Source organism: Loxodonta africana, chromosome 1, assembly GCF_030014295.1.
Source record: "Loxodonta africana isolate mLoxAfr1 chromosome 1, mLoxAfr1.hap2, whole genome shotgun sequence".
In the NCBI taxonomy this organism is placed as follows: Eukaryota; Metazoa; Chordata; class Mammalia; order Proboscidea; family Elephantidae; genus Loxodonta; species Loxodonta africana.
This window is the reverse complement of record NC_087342.1, coordinates 41667139-41690427: the sequence shown is the minus strand read 5'-3', so window position 1 is coordinate 41690427 and position 23289 is coordinate 41667139. Positions and strand designations below refer to the sequence as shown.

General features: G+C 45.8%; 1 protein-coding gene across 1 annotated transcript; it reads left to right on the top strand.

Moving 5' to 3' along the window:
* Nucleotides 1–211: 211 nt before the first annotated feature.
* On the top strand, nt 212–17055 carry SERPINB6 (serpin family B member 6). Its single transcript, XM_003417845.4, has 7 exons — nt 212–339; nt 4723–4897; nt 7042–7191; nt 10179–10296; nt 11969–12111; nt 13462–13617; nt 16510–17055. Exons 2-7 carry the CDS (start codon nt 4733–4735, stop codon nt 16912–16914), a joined length of 1137 nt encoding a protein of 378 aa, XP_003417893.1. The 5' UTR covers nt 212–339; nt 4723–4732; the 3' UTR covers nt 16915–17055.
* Nucleotides 17056–23289: the final 6234 nt, after the last annotated feature.

Below are 23289 nucleotides of genomic sequence, written 5' to 3'. Positions count from 1 at the left end.
AGGCCCTTTGTCGCATTGCACTCTGCGGCCCAGAGTACCAGTGAATACTACGCCCAGAACAGATCGCGGTCCCGGCAGGGGCGGCCTGGAGCCCGGGTGGGGGTCCAAATCCAAGTGCCGCACCTGGGGAACCTCCCTTCAGCCCACCCGCGGGCCCCAGCTCCCAGTCTGCGGAAGCCCCGCCCAGGGATAGGGGGCGGTCTCGGTTCCCTCCCCGCGCCCCGTGCCCCGCACTCCGCCCACCGGCGGGTATTCGAAGTCCCGGGCGCCTCGGATCCTACTTCCGGCCACAGCGAACTGTCCTGGCCTTGCTCCTGGCTGCGGCGCCGAGACTCTGGGGTACGCATCTGGCTGGGGTCCGGCTCTCCGCTCCATCGCCTGGGAAGAGCCGTCCGGGAGAAGCCCCCACGCTCGCCTGCGCCCATCTTCCTCAACTGCGTCACGGGCTAGGGCTTGGAGGGCCGGGGCCGGGGCCGGGGCGGGGCAGGCGCGGGACCAAGCGTCTGGCTCGGGTTCAGCTCCAGGCCTGGCGCGGGGAGGACGGGGCGCCGCCCGGAGAGAGCGCATGGCCGCCTACTGACTCAGGGCCCGCTCCCGAGGAAGCGCAGGCTGCGTCGTTGGCGCCGGGATGGGGCCGGCACGGAGCCTCCCCGGCTGCTGCGCGGGGGGCCTGCGCACAGGTGACCCCGGGCACAGGTGACCTCCGCGGCGCCGCGTAAGGTGCGAGCCGGCTCGCGCCGCAGGGAGTGGGCGTTAGGGCCTCCGAGGGGCCTGAGGCCGGAGAGAAAGTAGCGGAGGGGTGGGTGGCAAAGGCAGTGGGACCCAGCTCCCCCAGCGCCTCTTCAGACATCGAGCGAGTAGGTGGATGTCAGCGCTTGCCGCGGCCGCGGAGGACTTTTGGCAAACCTCAGCCTGTGAAGACAATCCTGAGGGCCATTCCAGATCCTTTTGTTTTTTTATCAAACTCACCGCAGGCAAAATATGACACGATATAGTCACTTGAAAGCTAAGAGTACAGAGGGGACGTTTTAATTATATTTGGGGTTTATGTGCTACATCAAATTGACAGTTTTTCTCCCCCCTCTAAAAACTCAATTTTGGAAACCGGAAGTATGGCAAATTAATACTCAGATGCCGTCAGGAATAGTCGCATGCTGGGGGGAAGCTGGGTCAGGTATTGGCACTTTTGCTTCCTGGCCCTGATGCTTCTCTCTGGTGCATTGTAGGACTGGTGGAAAGAGCTATGTAATCTTTGGATTAAGGTTCTGGGGCTAAATGCTGGGCGCTGTGGTTAGCAGGAATTACTGCTGTTATCAGTGTATACAGGAGGTGGCTGCGTTCCATGCCTCTTGCTAAGTAACTGCGTCCATTCGGACTTTATGAAAGGGAAAGGATGCAATTTTAGTCATATACTAAGTATTTAAAATTATATAAGGGCAGCTCCAATCCAAGGCATTTGTATTACAGTTCAGTGTATTATAGTTAACTGCGACCAGTAACAGCATAGTGAAATTAGATAATTAGAGTGAATGGAATCACTGTTCTTTTCTGCTTACATTAAGGGCAGCCTGTCTTACACCACCCCTTTGCTGTGGCAGCGTGGCTATCAGTTGACCTCCAAGGGCCACCAGCAGTTATTTTCAGCTGGGAAATGGAATGCTATCACTGCTTCCACTGGGGGCTTTGAAAATGGAGCGAGTTTTTGCTCTTCTTTCAGGACTTTAGCAGTTATGGAATACTAGAGATATAAGAGCGTATAGATCTTTTGGTGTATTCCCTTTCACATACGGTTAGGACTGGTATCAGAAATCCAGTGTTCTGCGTCCCAGAACTGGCCTTACAAACCCTCTCTCCTTCCTGACTCAGGCCTTTTCCTTTGAATGGTCTGCTCTGTTTTCCCAGTTCCATATTTAAAAAGAAGACTGAAGCTATTTCGTGTTGAGGAGCTATTGGTCTTTCAGCATTAAGTTCCGTTTACACAATGAAATAGATGTACTTGATTTCTACTTGGTTCCAAATAGTTTGTGCCCTGGGCTTCCCAGTGGGAGTGTGTCTGTAGCGGATGAGGGGGCCGTCTGCCTGTTTGAGGTCAGTGACATAAAGGTCAATGACCAAAACAAATTCCTTAGGGACATTACCAGAGACAAAATGCTTTATTAATGGCATTTCTTAGGGTGGACATTTTATTTGAATTAATATTCTTTCCACATTTGAGGGAAAAACGTGCGCAGATAGTAGAGTCTTGGGTGGGGACAGGGGAATGTGGGACCTTTCCTGGTCCAGCTTCACTGGTCACAAACTAGACCACTGAGCCTGTGTCCTTTTTTGTGTGCACCGAGCTGTTTGTGGGCAAAGCCGGAGGCATGCCTGTCCCCAGCTATTGGAGGCTGAGGCGGGGCGTCTTAGGACCCTTGTTTGTAGCAGGAACATGCAGGGCTGTGTTTCTCGCTTAGGGAAACCTTATCTTCTCTTGATTCTTAATTCAGAAGTTTCCTTATGTTTACTTGTGTTTTATAAATTGCTTTTCTTAAAATTGGTAAGTGGGCAGCTCATGCAGATCTAGAATTCAGATAACCAAAAATATGTACAACTTTGAGTTAATTTCATATGATGGTTTCTGTAGTTTCTATTGGTGTTCCCAAGGCTTTGCAAAGTCCTGAAGTTATTTCTGTGTCATCAGAGAATCCATTATATTCAGAAGAATTTTAGTAATATGGACGTTCTGGCCATTCACTGAAAATCAGTTTTTTAATATATATGTGGAAAGTCTCAGCAAAGCCGAAGTGCCAGCAGCCCAACCATTTTGTACAGTGAGTAAAGAGTTAAAAACATAATGTTTAAACAAAGACGGTGAGCACAATCTAGCAAGTATATTAGCTTTTATATTGGTTTCCTATGGCTACGATAACAAATTACCACAAATTCTGTGGCTTTAAAAAAAACACAGATTTATTCTTACAGTTCTGGAGGCCAGAAGCCTGAAATCAGGTTCCCTGGACTGAAGGCAAGGTGTGCTCCCTCTGGAGGCTCTAGGGCAGAATCTGGGTCCTTCCCTTCTCCGGCTTCCAGACTTGCACCTCTTGCATACCTTGGCTCCTGGCGTTTTCCCCCACCTTCAGAGTCGGCAGTGGAGCATCTTGCGTCACTGTTCACATTGCTTTCTTCTCTCTTGTCAACCCTTTCTCTGCTTCTCTCTTGTAAGCACCCAGGTGATTGTATTTAGAGCCCACTAGGATAATTCAAGATAATCTTCCCATCTCAAGACCCTTAACTTAATCCCATTGTAAAGTCTCTGTGGCCATGTAAAGTTTCAAGGATTAAGACCTTGAATATCTTTGGGGCCATTATGCAGCTGACTCACAGTTATAATTGCACACCTGGTAAAGAAAGAAATTAATTGTTCTCTTCCATGTCTTTCCCTTTCTTTTACTTCATGAAAATAACTCTGCTTGCCTTCGCCTTGTTCTTTGGTTCCCATGCACGTCTCAGGTGAGGCATTGGGAATGTTCTAGAATGCTCCAACCAGGGAAGTACTACTTTGGTAAATATTGATAAAAAAGATATCAGAGCAAGCGCTTTGTTCCCCCCGGAACTCACTCACCTGTCCGGCCTGCTCTGCTGCACCTGTAAAAAAATTTAGACTCTGACTAATTGGGCTCTTAGGTCACCCAGATTTCAGCTCTTCCTTGAGCAGTGATGGAAAGCCAGCATTGGCTAGAGCTCAGCCCTGCATCCCTTACCTTGGACATATCACTTCGCTTCTGTGAACTCCAGGTTCCTGTTAGTAAAACGGGCAGTTTACAGGAGGGATCTCTGTTTAGTGTTTTCTGACTCTGATTCCCACCTGCCTGAGACACTGCCGCCACACCCTGACCCTGACTGCCTAACTGCATTCTCGATAGAACCCTGCCTGGCAGCCAGGTCCACAGCCAAACGCCCTGAGTGGCGGGGGCTCTGGAGACACACAGAGTCTGGTCCTGACCTCTGTGGCTGCTGTTTAGAGGGGAGGTGAGCTGCACTTGGTGACTGAGGCACAAGATACCTTGCTGTGAATGCAAGGCCCGGCCTGTGGGAGGCAGAGGGGCATGGAGACAGGGCCTGGGTTTGGGCTTTGGCACGTGCCTAGGTTTCCTAAAAGCAGAACTGAGGGTCAGACATGCTCGTTTTTAAGGCTTTCGTACACCTTTGTATGTGGTTGGATTTGTCGTCTTTTATTGTAAGGCTTCAGGCTATCCTTAGAATGGAGTCTTCTCTCCAACATTATGGAACTATTCAGCTGCCTTTTCTTATATAATTTTGTGATTGAAGTTATACTGAATTATTTTCAAGTGATAAAGTAATACATATAAGCCACAACCACCCAGATAATACAGACATGTAAGCAAAAGTTTGTAATGCCTTTTCTAATTCTACCCCCAAGAAGTAACTAAAGTGAACGGTTGTATGTGTTTCCCTCCCTGCTTTCTTTATACTCACAAACAAGTATTTAGATATAAGTCCCTGCTTTTTTCTCTATTTTGGAAAAGTGGGATCCTATTATAAACATTACTACTTAATTTTTTCAACTAATATTAGAGGCACACAAAATAACCATGACAGCCCCACAAAGAGCTGTGCATGTACCTGTTTGCTCATTGAACGTAACTATTAGTAAGCACAGTGAAATGCAGGGACTTGGAAGCCTATGTTTATGCTGTATTGTTTTTAAATCCATTGTTTCAGGTCTATCATCATGGATGCGCTATCAGAAGCAAATGGCACCTTTGCCTTCAACCTCTTGAAAAAGCTGGGTGAAAACAACTCACAAAACGTGGTTTTTTCACCTATGAGCATCTCCTCTGCCCTGGCCATGGTCTTCCTGGGGGCCGAGGGAAACACCGCTACCCAGATATCCCAGGTACCTAGAGCTACTTCAGGGCAACAACATATGGGCTTACTTTGTCGATTGTGCTGGTCTTTCTTGTTTCAGATTGTGAAAGAATCACTCTTGCCAGATAACTCTGCTCATGTCTCAGGAGTCGGGGGAGGGGGGAGTGACAGGGAAGGGGATGTTACCAGTGCCAACCTGCCCAGTGATGAGCGTCTCCTGTGTGTCAGGGCCAGGGTGCTGGGTGCTTTCTTCAGAAGACTAGATGATTCCATCACCACGTTGTATTAGGTTATACCTGAGTTTGTAAGTAGATGTACAGTCACAGGATTCAGGTTGAGTCTTGTGATACTTTTTGGGATATGGTCAAATGTTTTGCAGTTGTTAAAAATAACCTCATTTTTATTTTCTCATTCAAGTGTAAAACTCTCTTAGAATGTCACTTGCCAGCCAAAAATGCTTACAGTAGTCTTTCAATTATTTATTGTTGAGTAATCAACACCCTAAAATGTGGTGGCTTCAAATGACGGTTTACTACTTTGTGAATCTGTGGGTGGGTTGGGCATGGCTTCAGCTCCACTGAGTGCTGGCTGGGGCCATTTGTGTGGCCACACTCGCTGGACTCAGCTGGGGCACCTTAATTCTCTTCTGTGTGGCCCCACCTCCATGTTCGCCTCATCCTGGGGGGCCTTTCCACACAGCCTCTTTAGCAGCGTGGCCTGGACTTCCTTACAGTATAGTGTCTGGGTTTCAAGAGGGGGCATTCCAAGAGGACCAGCTTGACATGCAAGTGCTCATCAAGCTCTGCTCGTATCATGCTTGCCGATGTGCCCCTGACTGAAGCCAGCCACATGGCTAGGCCGAGTCAGTGAGAGGGGCACACCAGGGCATGAACACTGGAGGCTTGGCCCATGGGGCCATCGGTGACTGCCAGAGCCTGCCTCCTGGCCCCTAATGATGTACACTCCTCCCACAGGTAAAGTACACTTACTTATCCCCTCCCGAGACCCAAGAGTCTCATTCCCTTTTGGGATCAGGCTCAGGCTTGAATCTCTTGAAAAAGCTGGGTAAGAACAACCTGCTCTTCAGGCGCAGCTCCCTGGGTACGGTTCCTCAGCATAGAGATCTGTGAACTAAAATGACAAATTATCCACCCCACTTACCCCACCCACACACGCCCGGTGTATACTGGTAAGACGGACAGGACAGCTGCAGTAGACCCATTCAGAAGTGATGGTTGAGGGCGGGAGGCTCAAGGCACTCACTGAGCCGAGGCAGCTCTGAAATCCAGCTGGGTCCATCTACCAGTTCCCTGTGTTCCGCCTGTGCTTCCCAGGAGTCATTCCTGTGCCATGGCCTGCCTTTGCCCTTGGCTCCCCCTTCTGTATTCTTGGCTTAGTTTTCTGCAACTTCTCTCCTTTTCTATAATGGCCCATTCTGTTGCTGAGGAGCTCTCTCAGCCAGCTTCCTGCTCATAGAAGTGGGGGACCAGTTGCCTCTTGTTTGGTTCTGTCTCTCTCCCTTTTAAATCCAAGTTGTTAAAGCTCCTTTTAACCCTTTGTGGGCTTTCAGTATATTAACTTTCAGTCCATGTCATTAGAAAAATCTGAAGCAGGACTCCGTGCGTTGGATGCGTATTGTGCCGGGAGGCGGGGTTTTGTGGGGCAAACTACACAAGCCATGAGTGTGACTGACCTGAACCGTTCTGTTAGGGTTTGAGAAAGGGCATTTCTACTCATACCAGTACTTGGAGGACTCTGGTTTCCTGCAGGACGTGATTATAGGGAGACCTTGGAAGAACTGCAGGTAGGGAAACAGAGTGGCTTTCAAGACACGTTCCATCTTTAATGGGATTAATCATCTTTTCAGCTGTAGTAGGAGGCCTGGTGGTGTAGTGCTTAAGCACTCAGCTGCTAACCAAAAGATTGGTGGTTTGAACCCGCGCGCTGCTCTGTGGGAGAAAGATGTAGCAGTCTGTTTCCATAAAGATTTATAGCCTTGGAAACCCTGTGGGGCAGTTCTACTGTATCCTACAGGGTAGCTATGAGTCAGCATCAACTGGATAGCAACAGGGAGGATCTATAAAGTTCTCAGTGTTGAGTTTAATGCTGTACCCATTTCTTGAAGTCAGGGGGTACCGAAGGTGTATCTTTTTATTTTGTGTTTGATTTCAGGCGCTTTCTTTAAATAAAAGTCGAGGTGGAGGTGGAGATGTTCACCAAGGTTTCCAGTTGCTTCTCACTGAAGTTAACAAACCCGGCACTCAGTACTTGCTCAGGATGGCCAACAGGCTCTTTGGAGAGAAGACATATGATTTCCTCTCAGTAAGTCATACTTGTTGTTTGTTCACTAAGGAAGCAAAGATGGCAGGGTGGTGGGGAGGAAGGGATGGTGTGGTGGAAAGAGCTGAGTGTGGGCCTTGTACCATGCTGTGCAAATTTTTGTGAAGCTTAAATGAGAATATTTATAAAAGAACTGACCTGGAGTATAGTGCAATTTGAGATGAATCGGCCTATATATCAAGAAGGATATTTCTAGACTGTTTTTTCACATATTAATAGGTTTTTTTGGGGGGGGATGTATTGTTAAGCTTGTTCAACTGTCTACACATTTAAATATTTTGATTGTTTTTTCAGATACAGAATTTTTTTTTTTTTTTAGCTTTTTTATACTGGCTTTATTTGTTTGACAATGCTGTCATGACTTTTTTCATTTTTTTTTTAAACTATTCAAGTAATATGTAGGAAGATTCTTGTTATAGGAATCCCTGAGTGGTGCAGATGATTAAGTGCTCAACTGCTAGCCAAAAGGTTGGTGGTTTGAACCTGCCCAGAGCTGCTTCTGAAGACAGGCCTGTGGGTCTGCTTCCAAAGGGTCACAGCCTTGAAAACCCTGTGGAGCAGTTCTACTCCTGCACACATGGGGTCGTCATGAGTTGAAATTGACTTGATGGCAACTAACAATGACAACAGATTTTTGTTATATAAAGATACAGATAAGCAGGAGTCCTTATGGCCCACCTTCCTGTACCTTATCACTCTCCTCCCTAGTATAAGAGCTTTATAGAAAGTGTATTCTGTGGAGGCTTTTCCCCACATAATGTCATTATGCCATATGTATTGTTTGTAATTTGTTTCTTTTCACTTAACAATATTTCTTGAATTCCTCCGATCTCAGTGTATGTGGGTCTTCTCACTCTTTTTGGCTACTCTGTGGTCCTCCGAGTGTGGACGTGTCATCCTGTACTGAACCACTCACTCCCCCGTGGGGAGCATTGGGGCTGGATTGAACCACTTGGTTCCCTATGGGGAGCATTGGGGCTGGACTGAACCACTCACTCCCCCGTGGGGAGCACTGGGGCTGGGTCCACATACCATGATTCTTCTTGCCCGTGATTTTGTGCACGTGCGTATGCTAACTCACGATGGATTTATAGAAGGAAGGAAGGGAATAAAGCTTTGAAGTTTTAATAAATGCTGCCAAATTGCTGTCCAAAGTGCTGTTTTTGTTGACATTCCCCTTGGGGTTATCAGCCCAGTGCTCCCTTCCGCCCACCACCAGCCACCCTGCATGTTGTCAGTCCTTTTCATTTTGATTAGTAATGAGGTTGAACACCTTTTCTTACATTTAGTAAGTGTTTTTATCTTTTCTGTGAGTTGCCTGTTTATGCCTGTTTGTGTATCCTTTGCGCATTTTTCTATTGGGTTGTATGTCTTTTTCTTACTGATTAATAAGAATTCTTTACATGTTTGGGATACCAATCATGTTCTCTTACATGATTATGTTCATTATTTTTCCAGCTTGTTTCAGACCATAACTTAAAACATTAGGATTAACTGGTTTTCATTTCTTTTTTTTTTTGGTGGGTATTTTAAGAAAAACATTGCTATTTAAAATGTTATTTTGATATTGGAATATAAAGAGATGAGAAATACCTGTCAGTTATTTCTCATTAATTTAGTGTTCTAAGAATCTAATACCAATTGCAATATATAACTAGATATTACTTCAGTTTGACTAGTCATTGCTTGTAAAATAAATTAAGTAGCAGACAGTAGTGAAAATTACCAAGGGTGCAACAAGTGATCAATATAAGAGTGACCAGTTTGCTTTCAGACGATTTTCTTAGACTGAGAGATTTTTAAAAAATTCAAAAGCATTGATAAACAAGCTAAGCCAACATAATTGGCTAAGCATGGATTATGTGAAGATGAAATGAAATCACTCAGTGCAGTGCCTAGGACATCCTGAGAATCCAGGGGTGTTAAATGAAGCGCTATCATGGTGATAACCCATTTGGTCCTCACAGTAACCCTGTGCTGGTGGCTATTGCTGCTTCCTCATTTTACAGGAGAGGACAGGGAGCCTTAGAGGGACTCACACAGCCAGTAATCTGCAGAATTGTGTTTATAACCACTGTGCCAGGTTGCCTCTTAATGCTATGCTTCAGGGGAAATGTAAAATTCTGTGATAAAAAGAAGATTCTGAAAAGGGGAATTAAACATTCAGCTGTTAGCTGTTCAAAAGAAGGATTGGGAAACCCATCCGTAGTATACTGTCGGCACCTAGTCATTTCAGTTCTCTGGTTGTCCACCAGCTTTTCTGCTTTTAAATGGTATAACATAGGTATCCGTATCATTGCATAGAGTATATTAACAAGGTACAGGTTGAACTTAAGAGTTTTTGAGAGTTGATCACAGTCTGTAACTGAGCCATCCAGAATGGTAGCAACTAGGCATGTATGGCTATTTAAATTTCAGTGTTATTAATTAAAATTAAATATCGAGACCCTCAATCGTACCAGCCACATTTCAAAGGCTCAGAGGCCACACATGGCACTGATTGGGCAGCACAGGTTTAGAGCCTTCCCATCATCAGAGAAAGCTGTGGTGGAGGTTCTGGCCCAGAGCTACACATTTCCCCGTACTACTTATGGAACTGTCATCTCATTCTGAAGTATAGACGGCCCTGTGGCTCTTGCTGTGTTAAACTTCCCTCAACAAATGCAGAGGTTTTTCAGAGCAGTGACACACACTAGTTACAGCATCTCAGTGTCTTTATTATCCCTTTATTAGCAAACGAGGCAGAGTTCATTAGGGGCATTGGATATTCAGGCCACTCTCACTTGTTTATAAGCTAAGATTAAATATACCTGAAAACTAGGAATTCAGACTTTAGACTAATTCCTTGTATGTATTTGCAAGTGAGACGTGCAGATCGTAAAACGATTGCTGTTCTGATTGGCGCAGGGAAGAAGCAAACTCTTGGTGTTGTGTTTGTAGCTGTGCAGTGATGTTACTGTTTATCCTAGTCTTTCAAAGATTCCTGCTGCAAATTCTACCAAGCAGAGATGGAAGAGCTTGACTTTGCCAATGCTACAGAGGAGTCCAGAAAGCACATCAACACCTGGGTAGCCAAGAAGACAGAAGGTGAAAATATTTTGTTGTTCTATTTTAATCGTATCTTAATCAGTCGTATTGTTCATTCCTTCACAAGACTCTCAAATGTAAACAGGAATGACTTTTTTTTTTTCCTCTAAGTAACTTCAAACTTTAAAAATCTGCTTCTGAAATATTGCCAACATATTCATATTCTGTGCTGTCATAAGAGTATCTGTGATGTCTGTCAGTGTTTGGTACACCTCTTCTGGCATAACTCACACTTTGTTTTTTCTTGGTTGATGTTAGTGTCTCAGTTACCTAGTGCTGCTGTGACACAAGGTGGCACAAACGGTTTGCACTCAACTACTAACCTAAAGGGTGGTGGTTCAAACCCGCCCATCTGTATGGCAAAAGAAAGGCTGGTAACCTGCTTCCGGTAAAGATTACAGCCAAGAAAACCCTAGGGAGCATAGTTCTACTCTGTAACACGTGGGGTCTGCATGAGTCAGAATGGCAATGAGTTTGTTTGTTTTTTGCTGCAACACAAGCGAGTTGCTTTAAAGAACAGAAGTTAATTTTCTCACGGTTCCGGGGGGTTTGAATTCGGGGTGTGGCTCTAGGGGGTGGGCCTTCTTGTTGGTAGTTCCCTGAGCTACTGGATGTCTGCCTTCCCTCAGTGTGTCTGTGTCTGTTCTATTCTTGGTATAACTCAGAAGTGGTTAGATCTATGTCCCACCCTACTCCCTATGTCCTTATCAACGTAACAAAGAAAACCCTGTTTCTAAATAGAATCGCATTCACAGGAATAGGGGCCAGGACTTCAATACATATTTTATGGGGTTGGGGGCACACTTCAATTCACCACAGTTAGTGTAGCCTTTCTTTTCACAGCTGTCATGAAGAGCAGTGGGCCCCGAGGGTTTCAGGAGGCCTCCCTCCCCAGCCTCTGCAGTGTACCCACCCAGTGCCTCGGGATGTGCTCCTCAGCCCTCGTCCCTGTTCCCTTCTTAGTTTAAACTGTCGTTTATACACCCAGTGCCTTGGGATGCACCCCTCAGCCTTCATCCTGTTCCTTTCCTAGTTTAAACTGTTGTTTATACACTGGCTACAGCCTCATACCTTTCCTGACCACCGTCTAAGTTCTTTTCTTTAAATCATGAGTCCAGTCATTCCTTTCCCTCCTAAGACGTGCTATCATCTTGTCCTGCATGTATTAATATCTACATGCTCATTTGATGGTTTTGGTTCATATTGTAGTATTTTTCTTATCAGAGGTAGGTACGCTACTTCAGGTTCATGTTGTTGTTTTAAGGACCCGTGAAACCTGCTGCGGTTGAGTTAATTCTGGCTTATAGTGACCCTGTAGGACAGAGTAGAACTGCCTTGTAGGGCTTCCAAAGCTATAATCTTTACGGAAGCAGGCCACCACATCTTTCTCCCATGGAGCAGCTGGTCGTTTCAAACCGCAGACCTTTTGGTTAGGAGCTGAGCACTTAATCACTGTGCCACTAGGGTTTCTTATTTTAAGGACAGACATCCCTTTATATGATGATATTTGGGAGACTGTGAAATCCTTTCTTTCACCTGTGTGCTTGACTCCTACACAGGTTAGACCTGTGAGTTATAACCACTTCTGTGTTATAACAAGTCTGGACCTTGGTCCCCACGTAGGAATCAGGGAACTCTTCTCACTAACTGGCTCTCTATTTCTACTTTTCAGGTAAAATTACAGAGTTGCTGTCTTTAGGTACCGTTAATTCCCTGACTAGCCTGGTTCTCGTGAATGCCATCTACTTCAAAGGAAACTGGGACAACCGTTTTAACAAACAACAGACTAAGGAAAGACCTTTTAAAATTAGCAAGGTGAATGTTTTGCAATAACAAAGGAGATTCCTGTGTTGTGGTGTTTTTGGTTTTTAAAACATGCAAGAAGGTTAACTTCCAGTAACTTTCACTTTACACGCCCATTGGTAATGCTGCTGTCTCTCTGACAAGCCTGGGGCTCTTCTCTCTGCCTTTCTCCTCTTTGTGTATCTGGTCACAGGTGACTCCCTACCCTCAGGCCCCCGGGGTCCCTGAGTCTTTTATCTCTGCCTGTATCACAAATCTGATCAGATGGCTCTCGGGCCTGAAGTCTTCCTTGGCTTCCTTCCCCAAGTGTTTGAGATGAAGTTGAAACTTCACAGTCTGGTGTGTGATGCCCTTTGCAATCTGGTCTGGCCCATTCTCCATGGCCATTTCCCACGAGTCCCTGTGTGCTTCCTTCATTCCACCAGTGACCTCTTTGGGAGACTTCTCTGACTGTCCTCGGGGTCTGGTTCTGATGCCCCTCCTCTGGGCCATCACAGGCCAGTCTCCCCAAGAGCAGGCAGTATTGAATAATAGCAGTGTTGAATGCCGTGTCCCTCACCTGCTCTGCAGAATGCTGCTTCAGGGCAGAGCTCTACCATAAAGTTGGTGCTGTGTCAGTACTGAATAGATGGATGATCTTCAGTCTTCTTTTGTAATAAAGATAATAGAAACACAATGTTTTTTTTAAAAACAGGTGAACATAAGGACATGTACATAGGATAGACACAGAGCTTAGCTTCCTCCAGCTTTGAAGATATTATTTGCTTCATCTTTCTCACTAAATCCAGTTCATTCCTTCTTTTTTGTCTACCTTGAATTATAGAAGGTTTTTGCGCACATACAAAAGTACACAGAATAGATTAGTCATAGTCTAGTCTCGGTCGTTGACCGTGAGTCAGATCTTCCAGGCCAACTTGAGCCTGAACCTTCAGTTTCTCAAAAAATAGATCTTCTTTCGAGGTTTATGGGGAAACGCACTGTCCCGTTTTCCCCTGGCAAACCTATTTCTCTCCTTGGAGCTCTGTGTTCTAGCAGCAAGGTCTTCTCCATATCCAGTGCAGGCTCAGGTAGGTAGTGATGGCCTGGAGTCTGGATTGCAGGAGAGAAGGTGGGCTAGAGATGTGAATGTGTAAAGTCAAGAGACTGGATGAAAGCCCCAGAGAAAATAAGCTTAAGGATTGAGTCCTGGGCCCCTGAAGGTGAAAGTGATGAAGCAGGGTGGCAGGAGCCAGCTGACCTGGGGTTCTAGAAGCAAAGGTAAGAAAGTGATTCCAGGGGCAGAGCGGTTGACTCTGTTGAATATGTTCAGTGCGTGTCAGCCGGATTGTGTTTCAATGTCGTGTTTATCTGTTTCCTTTACAGAATGAGGAGAAGCCTGTGCAAATGATGTTTAAGAAATCTACTTTTAAAATTACCTATATAGGAGAAATATTCACCCAAATTCTGGTGCTTCCCTATGTCGGGAAGGAGCTGAATATGATCATCATGCTTCCAGATGGAAACACTGATTTGAGCACGGTAATGAGTGTTAAGCAATCGGTGAACTTTGGTGGCAGCATCGTGCTGTCAGGGCAAGAGAATGACATTTGGATGTCTGCTGTAGTCACGCTCTCTGCCTCCCAGTTAGTGACTTTGAATGCTGACAGACTTCCAGTCACCTATATTTACTTTCTGGGACACAGAGGTAAGGAGGGTGGTACCAGAGAGGGGAATTCCTAGACCATGAGAGCACTCGAAGAGATGTCGTAGATATTCTCAGGAAAAGGCTTTCCAGCCCCGTTCCACCTGGGTACCCAGTTCTAACTTCCTCATTCAGTGTACCCTAGTCACTCTGTAAAAAATAGTGATGTTAAGAGAAGCTAATACTGCTTTAAAGATACTTTTAAAACGTTATAGACTGTTTCAGTTGCATTTTACTGCTTTAAGGTAAGTAGCAATTGCAGTGTTGCGGAAGGAATTCTATTCATAAGAGGTGAAGATGGCCTTCCTTTCCTGATCAGAGAATAGAAGGAAGGTGCAGTCCAGAGACTGGATCTTGTTACAGTGAAGGCCCTTTCTTACTGAAACAAATCACAAACCCCTTCAAGTTCAGGGCAGAGAAGCATTTGAAAAGGAGGGTTCCAGGTGAGAGGAGGCTATTGATAACAAAGTCTCCCTTTCTGTATTGTGTACGTAAAACAGACAAAGGGCCACTACCCATAAATATAAAGAACCTTTATAAATAAATAAGAAAAAAAGAATAAGTAGAGAAATATGAAATAGAAAAATGAAAAATATGCATAGGAGTTCATTAAAAAAATATAGGTGGCCAGCAACTGTATGAAAATATGATTACCCGCAAAGCAATTCAGATAAAAACAATCCAAAACCATTTTTCACTTTTCAAATTGTCAAATTGAGAAGATTGTTAAAATTCATTATTGGTGAGGAGGAGAAGAAAAAGGCTTTAATTATATGTGATTGGAGTCTAAATTGGCACAGCTTTCTGAGAGTGCAGTGTAGCGATTTCTATTAAAATTTAAATGTGCATACTCTTGGCATAGCAGTCCCAGTGGAAGCCACCTGTCCCACAGAATGGTGGTGCAGGTTTGCATGGATGCACAAAAATGTTTGGTACAGCATTGCCTATAATGGTCAAAGTGCTGGAAACAACTTTCATCTTCGTGGGACTGGTTAAGCAAATTGTGATATACCCCTACTATAAATATTTGTGGAAATGCGGGTGGCGTAGTGGTTAAGAGCTATGCCTGCTAACCAAAAGGTTGGCAGATCAAATCCACCAGATGCTCCTTGGAAACCTGTTATACAGTATTAAGGCCCAGCTGAGCTGTGAATACTGAAATGGAGAGCTTTCCCAGACACAGAAGTAAGTGAATATAAAAAATATCAGAAATACAATAATAGCCAGTACTTAAGAGTTACTATAAACCAACAAAAAAACTAAACCCATTGCCATCGAGTCAATTCCGACCCATAGCAACCCTATAGGACGGAGTAGAACTGCCCCATAGGGTTTCCAAGGAGCGGCTTGGTGGGTTAGAACTGCTGATCTTTTGGTTAGCAGCTGTAGCTCTTAAGCATTGCGCCACCAGCACTCCAATATGCAGGTATTACTCTAATGCTTTATGTATATTAATTAATTTACTTTAACACAGCCTTGCAAGGTAGGAAAGATTTACTGTCCCATTTGATAGATGAGGAAAGTGAGGCCAAGAGAAGTTAAATAATTGTCCAACCCGGTAGTCTGGCTCTAGTGTCCACATACTACACATAACTGCCTTTCCCTGATAACACAACTGTAGGTAAACCCAGGGGCTGTCTGTAAGAACAAATTAAAAAGCCTGGAAAGGTGTGCACCAAAAAACTACCAGTGTTGTTAGCTTTAGGAAATTGAGTTGAGGTAGGGAAATTCCATTTTTTCTTTCTGTACCTCTTACAATGAGCATGTGTTACTTTTGTAATTTAAAACATTCTTAAAAAATAAAAGATGATGCTGCCCTAAAGACCCCAGTGGTGTGAATAATATGGAGGGGTCGGTGCTATATAGAAGTCATTACAGTGCAGGCGCCCAGTGCAGTGGGGGGAGGTCCAGACCCAGTGGGACGCACAGAAGAGGGCCCTGGGGTTTGAACTGTCCTAGGAAGAGGAGATGGAGCTCAGGAGGGCCCGTGGGAAGTGTACAGAGGCCTCAAAGGGTGTGTGTGCCCGGGAGGAAGAGCAGCGGAAGGAGAGTAATTTGCTTTTTTAGAAAGATAATCCTTATGGCTGCAATGGATGAACTGGCAGAAGGGCAGAAGGGAGATAGATCAGCCAGGAGCTGCTATGGCATTCCTGGCAAGGCATGACAAGGGCCTGAATGAGGGCAGTGGCAGTGGAGACAGAGGAAGAACCAGAGTGGAGAGAAATTTTGGAAGATAACATAACATGGTTGGATTCATTGGAAGGAGGCAGAGTGAAAGAAAAGGCCAAGTCCGAGATATTCCACCTTATCATGCCTTCAGTAAGGTAGAACACCAAACTGTAAGAGGACAGCCCTCCTCAGAAATGGAGCCTAATTATAAGTTTCTGCCTCAGGGAACAGATTTGCATTTCCGGAGTTGAAGAATCAAGGGTAGAAATGTAAAACCATTTTCTAGTTGAGTGGTTCAATATTGTTGCACCCTCTTCTAGACCTGTGCTGTCTAGTACAGTAGTCATAGCTACATATGGTATTTAAACTAAAATTTATTAAAATAAAATTAAAAATTCTGGTCATCATTTGCACTACCCATGTTTCAAGTATCCAGTACCTGCCTTTGACTAATGGCTACCATATTGGACAGCTCGGGTGTAGAGCATTAACACCATAGCAGAAAGCCTTACTGGATAGCACTGTTGCAGGTCTTAAAATCTTAACCTGTCTCCTTCCAGGTGGAAAAAGAACTTACTTATGAGAAATTCATGGAATGGACAAGGCCGGCCATGCTGGATGAGGAAGAGGTAGAAGTCTTCCTTCCTAGATTCAAGCTGGAGGAGAAATATGATATGAAGGACGTCCTTCACAGTCTGGGCATGGCTGATGCCTTTGTCCAGGGCAGGGCAGACTTCTCTGGAATGTCATCCAGGAAAGACCTGTGTCTATCCAAGGTTGTACACAGGTCTTTTGTGGAGGTCAACGAGGAAGGCACAGAGGCAGCGGCTGCCACTGCTGCCATCATGATGTTGCGCTGCGCAAGGGTCACCCCCCGGTTCTGTGCTGACCACCCCTTCCTCTTCTTCATCCAGCACACCAAGACAAACGGGATTCTGTTCTGTGGCCGGGTCTCCTCTCCCTAAGGAAGAGGGGTCACTAGTTGTAGCCCTCCTCCTTTCTCCTACCTACGTGCCTTTCCTCTGACACCTAACAGTGTGCCTGCAACCCAGAGGGACCTTCCTAGTGCAGTGGTGACAGCTCAGAAATAAAGGGCCTGATCTTGACATTCCTGGTTCAGAACTCCTGTGTGTGTGTGTTTACATGCTAAGTGTTTTTTTAGGCTCTAAAATGGAATTCTCTGAGTGTCTTGTGGCCAGATTGGCAGTGGTCACGCTGACTACTCAGCAGAACTATCCTGCTCAGAATGAGGTATTGTCCCCACTCCCCTTGCCCCCACTTCTAGCATTCCAGCTGTCCCAGGCACTTTCCATGTCTTCCTTTGTGCAAAGTGCTGTGGCTCTGCCCTGACAAGTGGTTCGGTTTCCCTTCTCCTAGGCACAGGGAGATAAATGCTGCTTTTCCCTCTTCTGTACTCAATAGCATAGACTCAAGTTGAGTAAACCCTGAGCATATACTCACATAGCAGAATTTGTATTGAGATCCTGCCTGTTTTTCATGAGGGAGTAGAGTGACGTGGAGGGAGGAGGGCGTGTAGGAGCAGGTCTCAGAAATGATCAGTGGGGAGCCCTGGTCCACAAGGTGGGAGGAGCAGTAACTCGGGGTGAGAAATCAGCCCCATTCATCTTGTGTTTCTGCCGCTATGGTGGTTTGCATTCACAGGGATGTGTGGCCCACCTGCCCTGAAAATGTAAGGTGGCTCTCAGGAGGTGTAGATGGTTAGACAGTCCCATCTACAGAGGTGTGGCTTTAGAGCACGTTGGGAGGAAACTTCAGGTGCTTTCTGTTTGACTTCGAGGACTAAACAAGTTGCTAAGGTTTCTGTAGCCACTGGTGTTATTGCTGAGATGTGGTGGCTGTGTTCAGTGACTCGGGAACAAATTGATGCTGTGGATTAAATAGGAAACTGCCATTATTTGTAGGGAGCAGCTAAGAGGACAGCTCCACTGACCCATTTGCTGTCAACAGGATCCTGGGCCCTCCAGTTTAATTGATGCAATTCGTATTCTCATGCTGTAGCTGGTCCACTTGCCCTGTGTACCCAGGCCAGCACCTTGGCCTTGGGGAGATTGTGAGACTGAGGAGCAGAAGGGGGTCGTGGGGCTGCTGGCTTGGTCATACCCTTCTCTGTCTCTACATAGCACTGCATATTGTTTAAAATACTAGAACAGGGGACTTGGAAAGAGGATTCAGGGGCGTGGAGTGATCGATTTACATGATGCTTCCGTTGCAGAGGGTGCCTCCCAGTGCAACCACAGGGTGTCTTGTTCAGCAGCAGCAACCACAGGGTGTCTTGTTCTCCCAGGCAGGCCATCTTACATGGTCTTACAGGGAGTCCGGTTAAGTGTAGGGCAGGGGCTGGGCGGGGGGGCGGCGTGCAAGTGGAGTAGACTAGCCATTTAAGCAGTAAGCTGTTTTCTTCCTTTTCCCTGGGATATAGACTTCAGACCACATCAGCATATAAGTTACAAACACAAACGTCAGTGGTTCCTTCTATTATATAGCCTATAGTGCAGTAAGATCATACCAAAACCAAACCAAACCCACTGCCCTCAAGTCCATTCTGAGTTATAGTGACCCCATAGTGTTTCCAAGGCTGTAAATCTTTACAAAAGCAGACTGCCACATCTTTTTCCCTCGGAGCCGCTGGTGGTTTAGAACTGCTGACTTTTTGGTTAGCTGTCAATAGCATGTGAAAACCATTGGGCATAGAACAAACCACACACAACCTGCTCCAGGATGCTCTTAGGGTCTGTTTGAGTTCCTTCACGGTAGCCGTCTGTCAAATTGTCTTTGAAGAGTTGTCTCTCAATATTTCATCACATTTCAGAAGATGGCACAATCACCAAGTAATGATCTCACATCTTTTATGAAATTGCACCAGGATACCTTCCCATTGCATGGTGCAGTTTCCTGTCAGCATCCTAGGCACCGGGCACTTGGTGTTGGAGTCCACCCAGAGGCTCCTCGGAAGAAAGGCCTGGCCATGTATTTCTGAAAAAATGACACACATGGGGTCACCATGAGTAGGGGTCAACAACTGGTACCGGTAGGATTCAATTCTAGGAAAAAGTCGTTTTACCTGACCCATTCACACGTGTTCACTGAGCACCTGCTTTGTGATGGGTGCTTTACAAAGACGATTTTATTTAATCCTCAGTAATAAACCCTTTTTTAATAAAACAGGAGGAATCCGAAGCTCAGGAGGGTAACTCGATCAAGGGGGCAGAGCCGAATCTGATGTCATGTCTGTGACGCCTCCGAAGCTCACGTTTTCCTTCCAGGTGGTTGAGCTGGCCCAGACGTGGTCGGGTGGGGAATGGGCTGGTGGAAAGCTCCAGCGGAGGGAGGCGGCGGGCAGCGCAGTGCCGGCCTCCGCCTCTCACGGCTGGCAGGTCTCATTTCTTCGGCTCTGCTCTCCCACCTGAAAAAGGCCTGGGGACTTCCCGCATGAAAGCGCTCGGAATTGGACCCGGGACAAGGATGTCTCAGTGCCGCTGGGCTCTCGGGCCTCAGCAGGGTGGCGGCGCCCTGCAGGCGTGCCCGGTGGGGGTGCTGAAGTCCCTCTTCGGATTCCCCAGCAAGGGGAGTACGGGCTTCCGCACCTTGCCCTCGAGGAAGGGTCGGGCCAGTCTAGGATCGGAGCCGAGGTGATTGGAGCCAAAGTGGACCCGAGGATGGGAGCCGAGGGCACGCTGCCCACGCTGTGGGGTAGGACTCACCACGCAGGTCCCCGACTGACCCCCGGGTCTCGGGAGGAGGGCATTCCAGGAGCCGTGGGGCGCAGGGGCCGCCATCTGGACGCCATTTCCTCAGGCCTCGGGGACTCTGCCCAGCCCGGCGGCCTCCTGCCATTGGGATTTTACTGCTTGAAGCCCTTGGCTGCTAACCAAAATGTTGGTGGATACAACTCACCAGCTGCTCCCCAGGAAAAAGACCTGGAGAGCTGCTTCCCTAAAGATTACAGCCTGGGAAACCCAATGGGGCAATTCTACTCTGTCCTATGGAATCAACTTGACTACACCCAACAACAAGGGCAGGCAGGGGAGCAGGCCTCGGCCCATCTGGAGTGGTGACCAAAACCCCCCTGCACCGGGTGACTGTGAAAGTGGCAGTGAACACCCTGACAGGTTTATAGTAGGCTGAAGCAGTGAGGTGTTGTTACTTAATTTTTTTATAGATTAAAACAATTAAAAAAAAATCTAGACTGAACATGTATTCTTGTATAATCAGGAAATGTTTTTAAACTGTGTACAGGGAAAATGGGCTTCTGTTATAGTTAAAGGTGGAATTACCCATGTGGGGATCTGCTCATTCCCTGTAAGTCATCACACTCACGGCAAAGTTTTTGTTGTCCTCCCATTTCTCCTATTTCTAGCCCCCCACCCTCAAAAAAGTTCCTGTTATTCCCACTTTTTTTTTTTTTTTTTGACACTACTCGGCCTTAACTGTACGGGGTCAGCAATACAGAGGAAGACCCTCACACAGTGGCTGCAACAATGGGCTCAAGCATAGCAACAATTGTGAGGATGGCGCAGGACCAGGCAGTGTTTTGTTCTGTTGTGCATAGGGTCACTACGAGTCGGAACCAACTCGACAGCACCTAACAAAAACAACAGCCTTAAGCAATAGCTGCAAGTGCTCTTTGGTCTGACGGCCTCTCTGAACTTGGCAGGGCTGCCAACAATGTGGTTGGTGGCTAGGGCAGGCCATGTGCTGCCAGTCTGGGACGTGCCTGTCTTCAGCACAGGACTTTGTTCCCTGGTACAGCATTTTCTCTGATGCTTGGATGCCTGGTCTGGGGAAAGAGAGTGGAGTCATCAGTTGAGGGCGGCTACACTGGAAACACACGGGCCATGGTGTGATCCTCTCCCCTCACCGCGACTGTTTGGACCTGGGTGAACGGTGTTAGCCTTGCAGTCAGAGGGGATCTGGGCTCCAGTTCCCACTTGGATACTGCATGTGGCGCTTGAGACACACATAATTGCAACTTCACCCAAAATATACAGAGAACAAAAGCAGAGGAGATGCTCTCCAGTTCACTGTATGTGGATAGCACCACCTTGAAAGTATAAGGATAGTGTGAAAAAGTTGAGTTAATTCCAGGAATAAAAAGTCGATGTAACGCAATCTAATTAATGCCATCTATCAAAAAAATTTTTTTATCATGTTTACTCAAACCTATTGCCTTTGAGTCAATCCTGACTCATAGTGACCCTACAGGACAGAGTAGAACCGTCCCATAGGGTTTCCAGCGAGCAGTTGGTGGATTCGAACTGTTGATCTCTTGATTACCAGCCGAGTTCTTAAACACTTTGCCACCAGGGTGTTTATGGACTAAAGGAACAAAATCATAGAGTCATATCAATAGGTGCAGAGACAGCTGTCTAAAGTAAAATACAGTGGCTGAGAAGCAATAGGCCCATTTATTCAAATGTTAGCATACTTCTTTTTTCTTTTTTAATTGAACTTTATATGAAGGTTTACAAACAAACTAGTTTCTCATCAGTTAGTATATACATTGTTGTATGACATATGGTTAACAAGCCCACGACATGTCAACACTCTCCCTTTTTAACCCTGGGTTCCCTATTGCCAGCTTTCCTGTTCCCTCCTACCTTCCAGTCCCTGCCCCAGGGCTGGTGTGCCCCTTAGTCTTGTTTTGTTCCATGGGCCTGTTCAATCTTTGGCTGAAGGGTGAACCTCAGGAGTGACCTCATTACTGAGTTGAAAGCATGTCCTGGGGCCATACTCTCAGGGTTTCTCCAGTCTCTATCAGGTCAGTAAGTCTCGTCTTCCTTTTTGAGTTAGAATTTTGTTATACACTTTTCTCCAGTTCTGTCCAGGACCCCCTATTGTGATCCCTGTCAGAGAGGTCAGTGGTGGTAGCCGGGCACCATCTCGTTGTACTGGACTCATTCTGGTGGAAGCTGTGGTAGATGTGGTCCATTAGTCCTTTGGACTAATCTTTCCCTTGTGTCTTTAGTTTTCTTTATTCTTCCTTGCTCCCGAAGGGGTGAGACCAGTGGAGAATCCCAGATGGCCACTTATAGGCTTTTAAGACCGCAGATGCTACTCACCAAAGTAGAATTTTCTTTCTAAACTCTGTTATGCCAATTGAGCTAGTTGTTCCCGAAGACCACAGTCCCTACAGCCCTCAGCCCAACAATTTGGTCCCTCAGGGAGATTGGATGTGTCTATGGAGCTTCCATGACCTTGCCTTGTACAGGTTGTGCTGGCTTCCCCAGTATTGTGTACTGTCTTATCCTTCACCAAAGTTACCACTTACCTATTTGTCTATTTAGTGTTTTTCCATCCCCACCCCTCCCCTCCCTTGTAACCATCAAAGATTGTTTCTTTTTGTATGTAAACCCTTTCATGAGTTTTTACAGTAGTGGTCTCATACAATATTTGTCCTTTTGTGATTGACTTATTTCACTCAGCATAATGTTCTCCAGATTCATCCATGTTATGAGATGCTTCACAGATTCATCGTAGTTCTTTGTCATTGTGTAATAATCCATTGTGTGTATTTACCCCAGTTTGTTTATCTATTCATCTGTTGATGGGCATCTAGGTTTCTTCCATCTTTTTGCTATTGTGAACAATGCTAGAATGAGCATGGGTGTACATGTATCTATTCGTGTGATGACTCTTATTTCTCTGGGGTGTATTCCTATGAGTGGGATTGCTGGATCATATGGTATTTCTATTTCTAGCTTTCTAAGGAAGTGCCATATCGTTTTCCAAAATGGTTGTATCATTTTGCATTCCCACCAGCTGTACATAAGAGTTCCGATCTCCCCGCAGCAATAGGCCCATCTATAGGTAGTTTTTTTTGGTTGTTTGCTTTAAATCAGCCTGTCCAAATGCAAAGTCCTTTACATACACTAACTTCAATTCTATAGCCACCTTTAGAGCTAGACACCATTTTTAATTGCTGTTATTGATTTTAATCTGTAGACAAAACTTTGGATAAATTTTTTAGTCATCCTTAGAAAAGTGTCCCCAGTTCATTAAAAAAAAAAAACTTTTCTTTTTATGGTCATTTAGACGCTTTTTTAGATTGTCAAGAGCAATTATTATTACCGATTTTCTTGAAACTTACAACTATGAAATTATACACATGGGGGGAAAAAAGCATGTGCTTTAAAGAAAAGGATAATGGGAGTAAAGTGTGGGTATACTCTCCTGTGTCATATGTGCTTTAAAGAAAAGGATAATGGGAGTAAAGTGTGGGTTCACTTTCCTGTGTCATGTGGAGATCTGGAAGCGCGGTGCCAGCATCAGGGGTAGGTCTTCTCGTCTTTTCCCTGCAGATTCATCCGGCCAAGTGCACG

Coding starts and splice junctions, on each gene's coding strand:
- SERPINB6 (XM_003417845.4), top strand. CDS start 4,733: ATGGATGCGCTATCAGAAGCAAATGGCACCTTTGCCTTCAACCTCTTG. Junction 10,297..11,968: donor GGTAGCCAAGAAGACAGAAG/GTGAAAATATTT, acceptor TCTACTTTTCAG/GTAAAATTACAGAGTTGCTG. Junction 13,618..16,509: donor GAAACACTGATTTGAGCACG/GTAATGAGTGTT, acceptor GTCTCCTTCCAG/GTGGAAAAAGAACTTACTTA.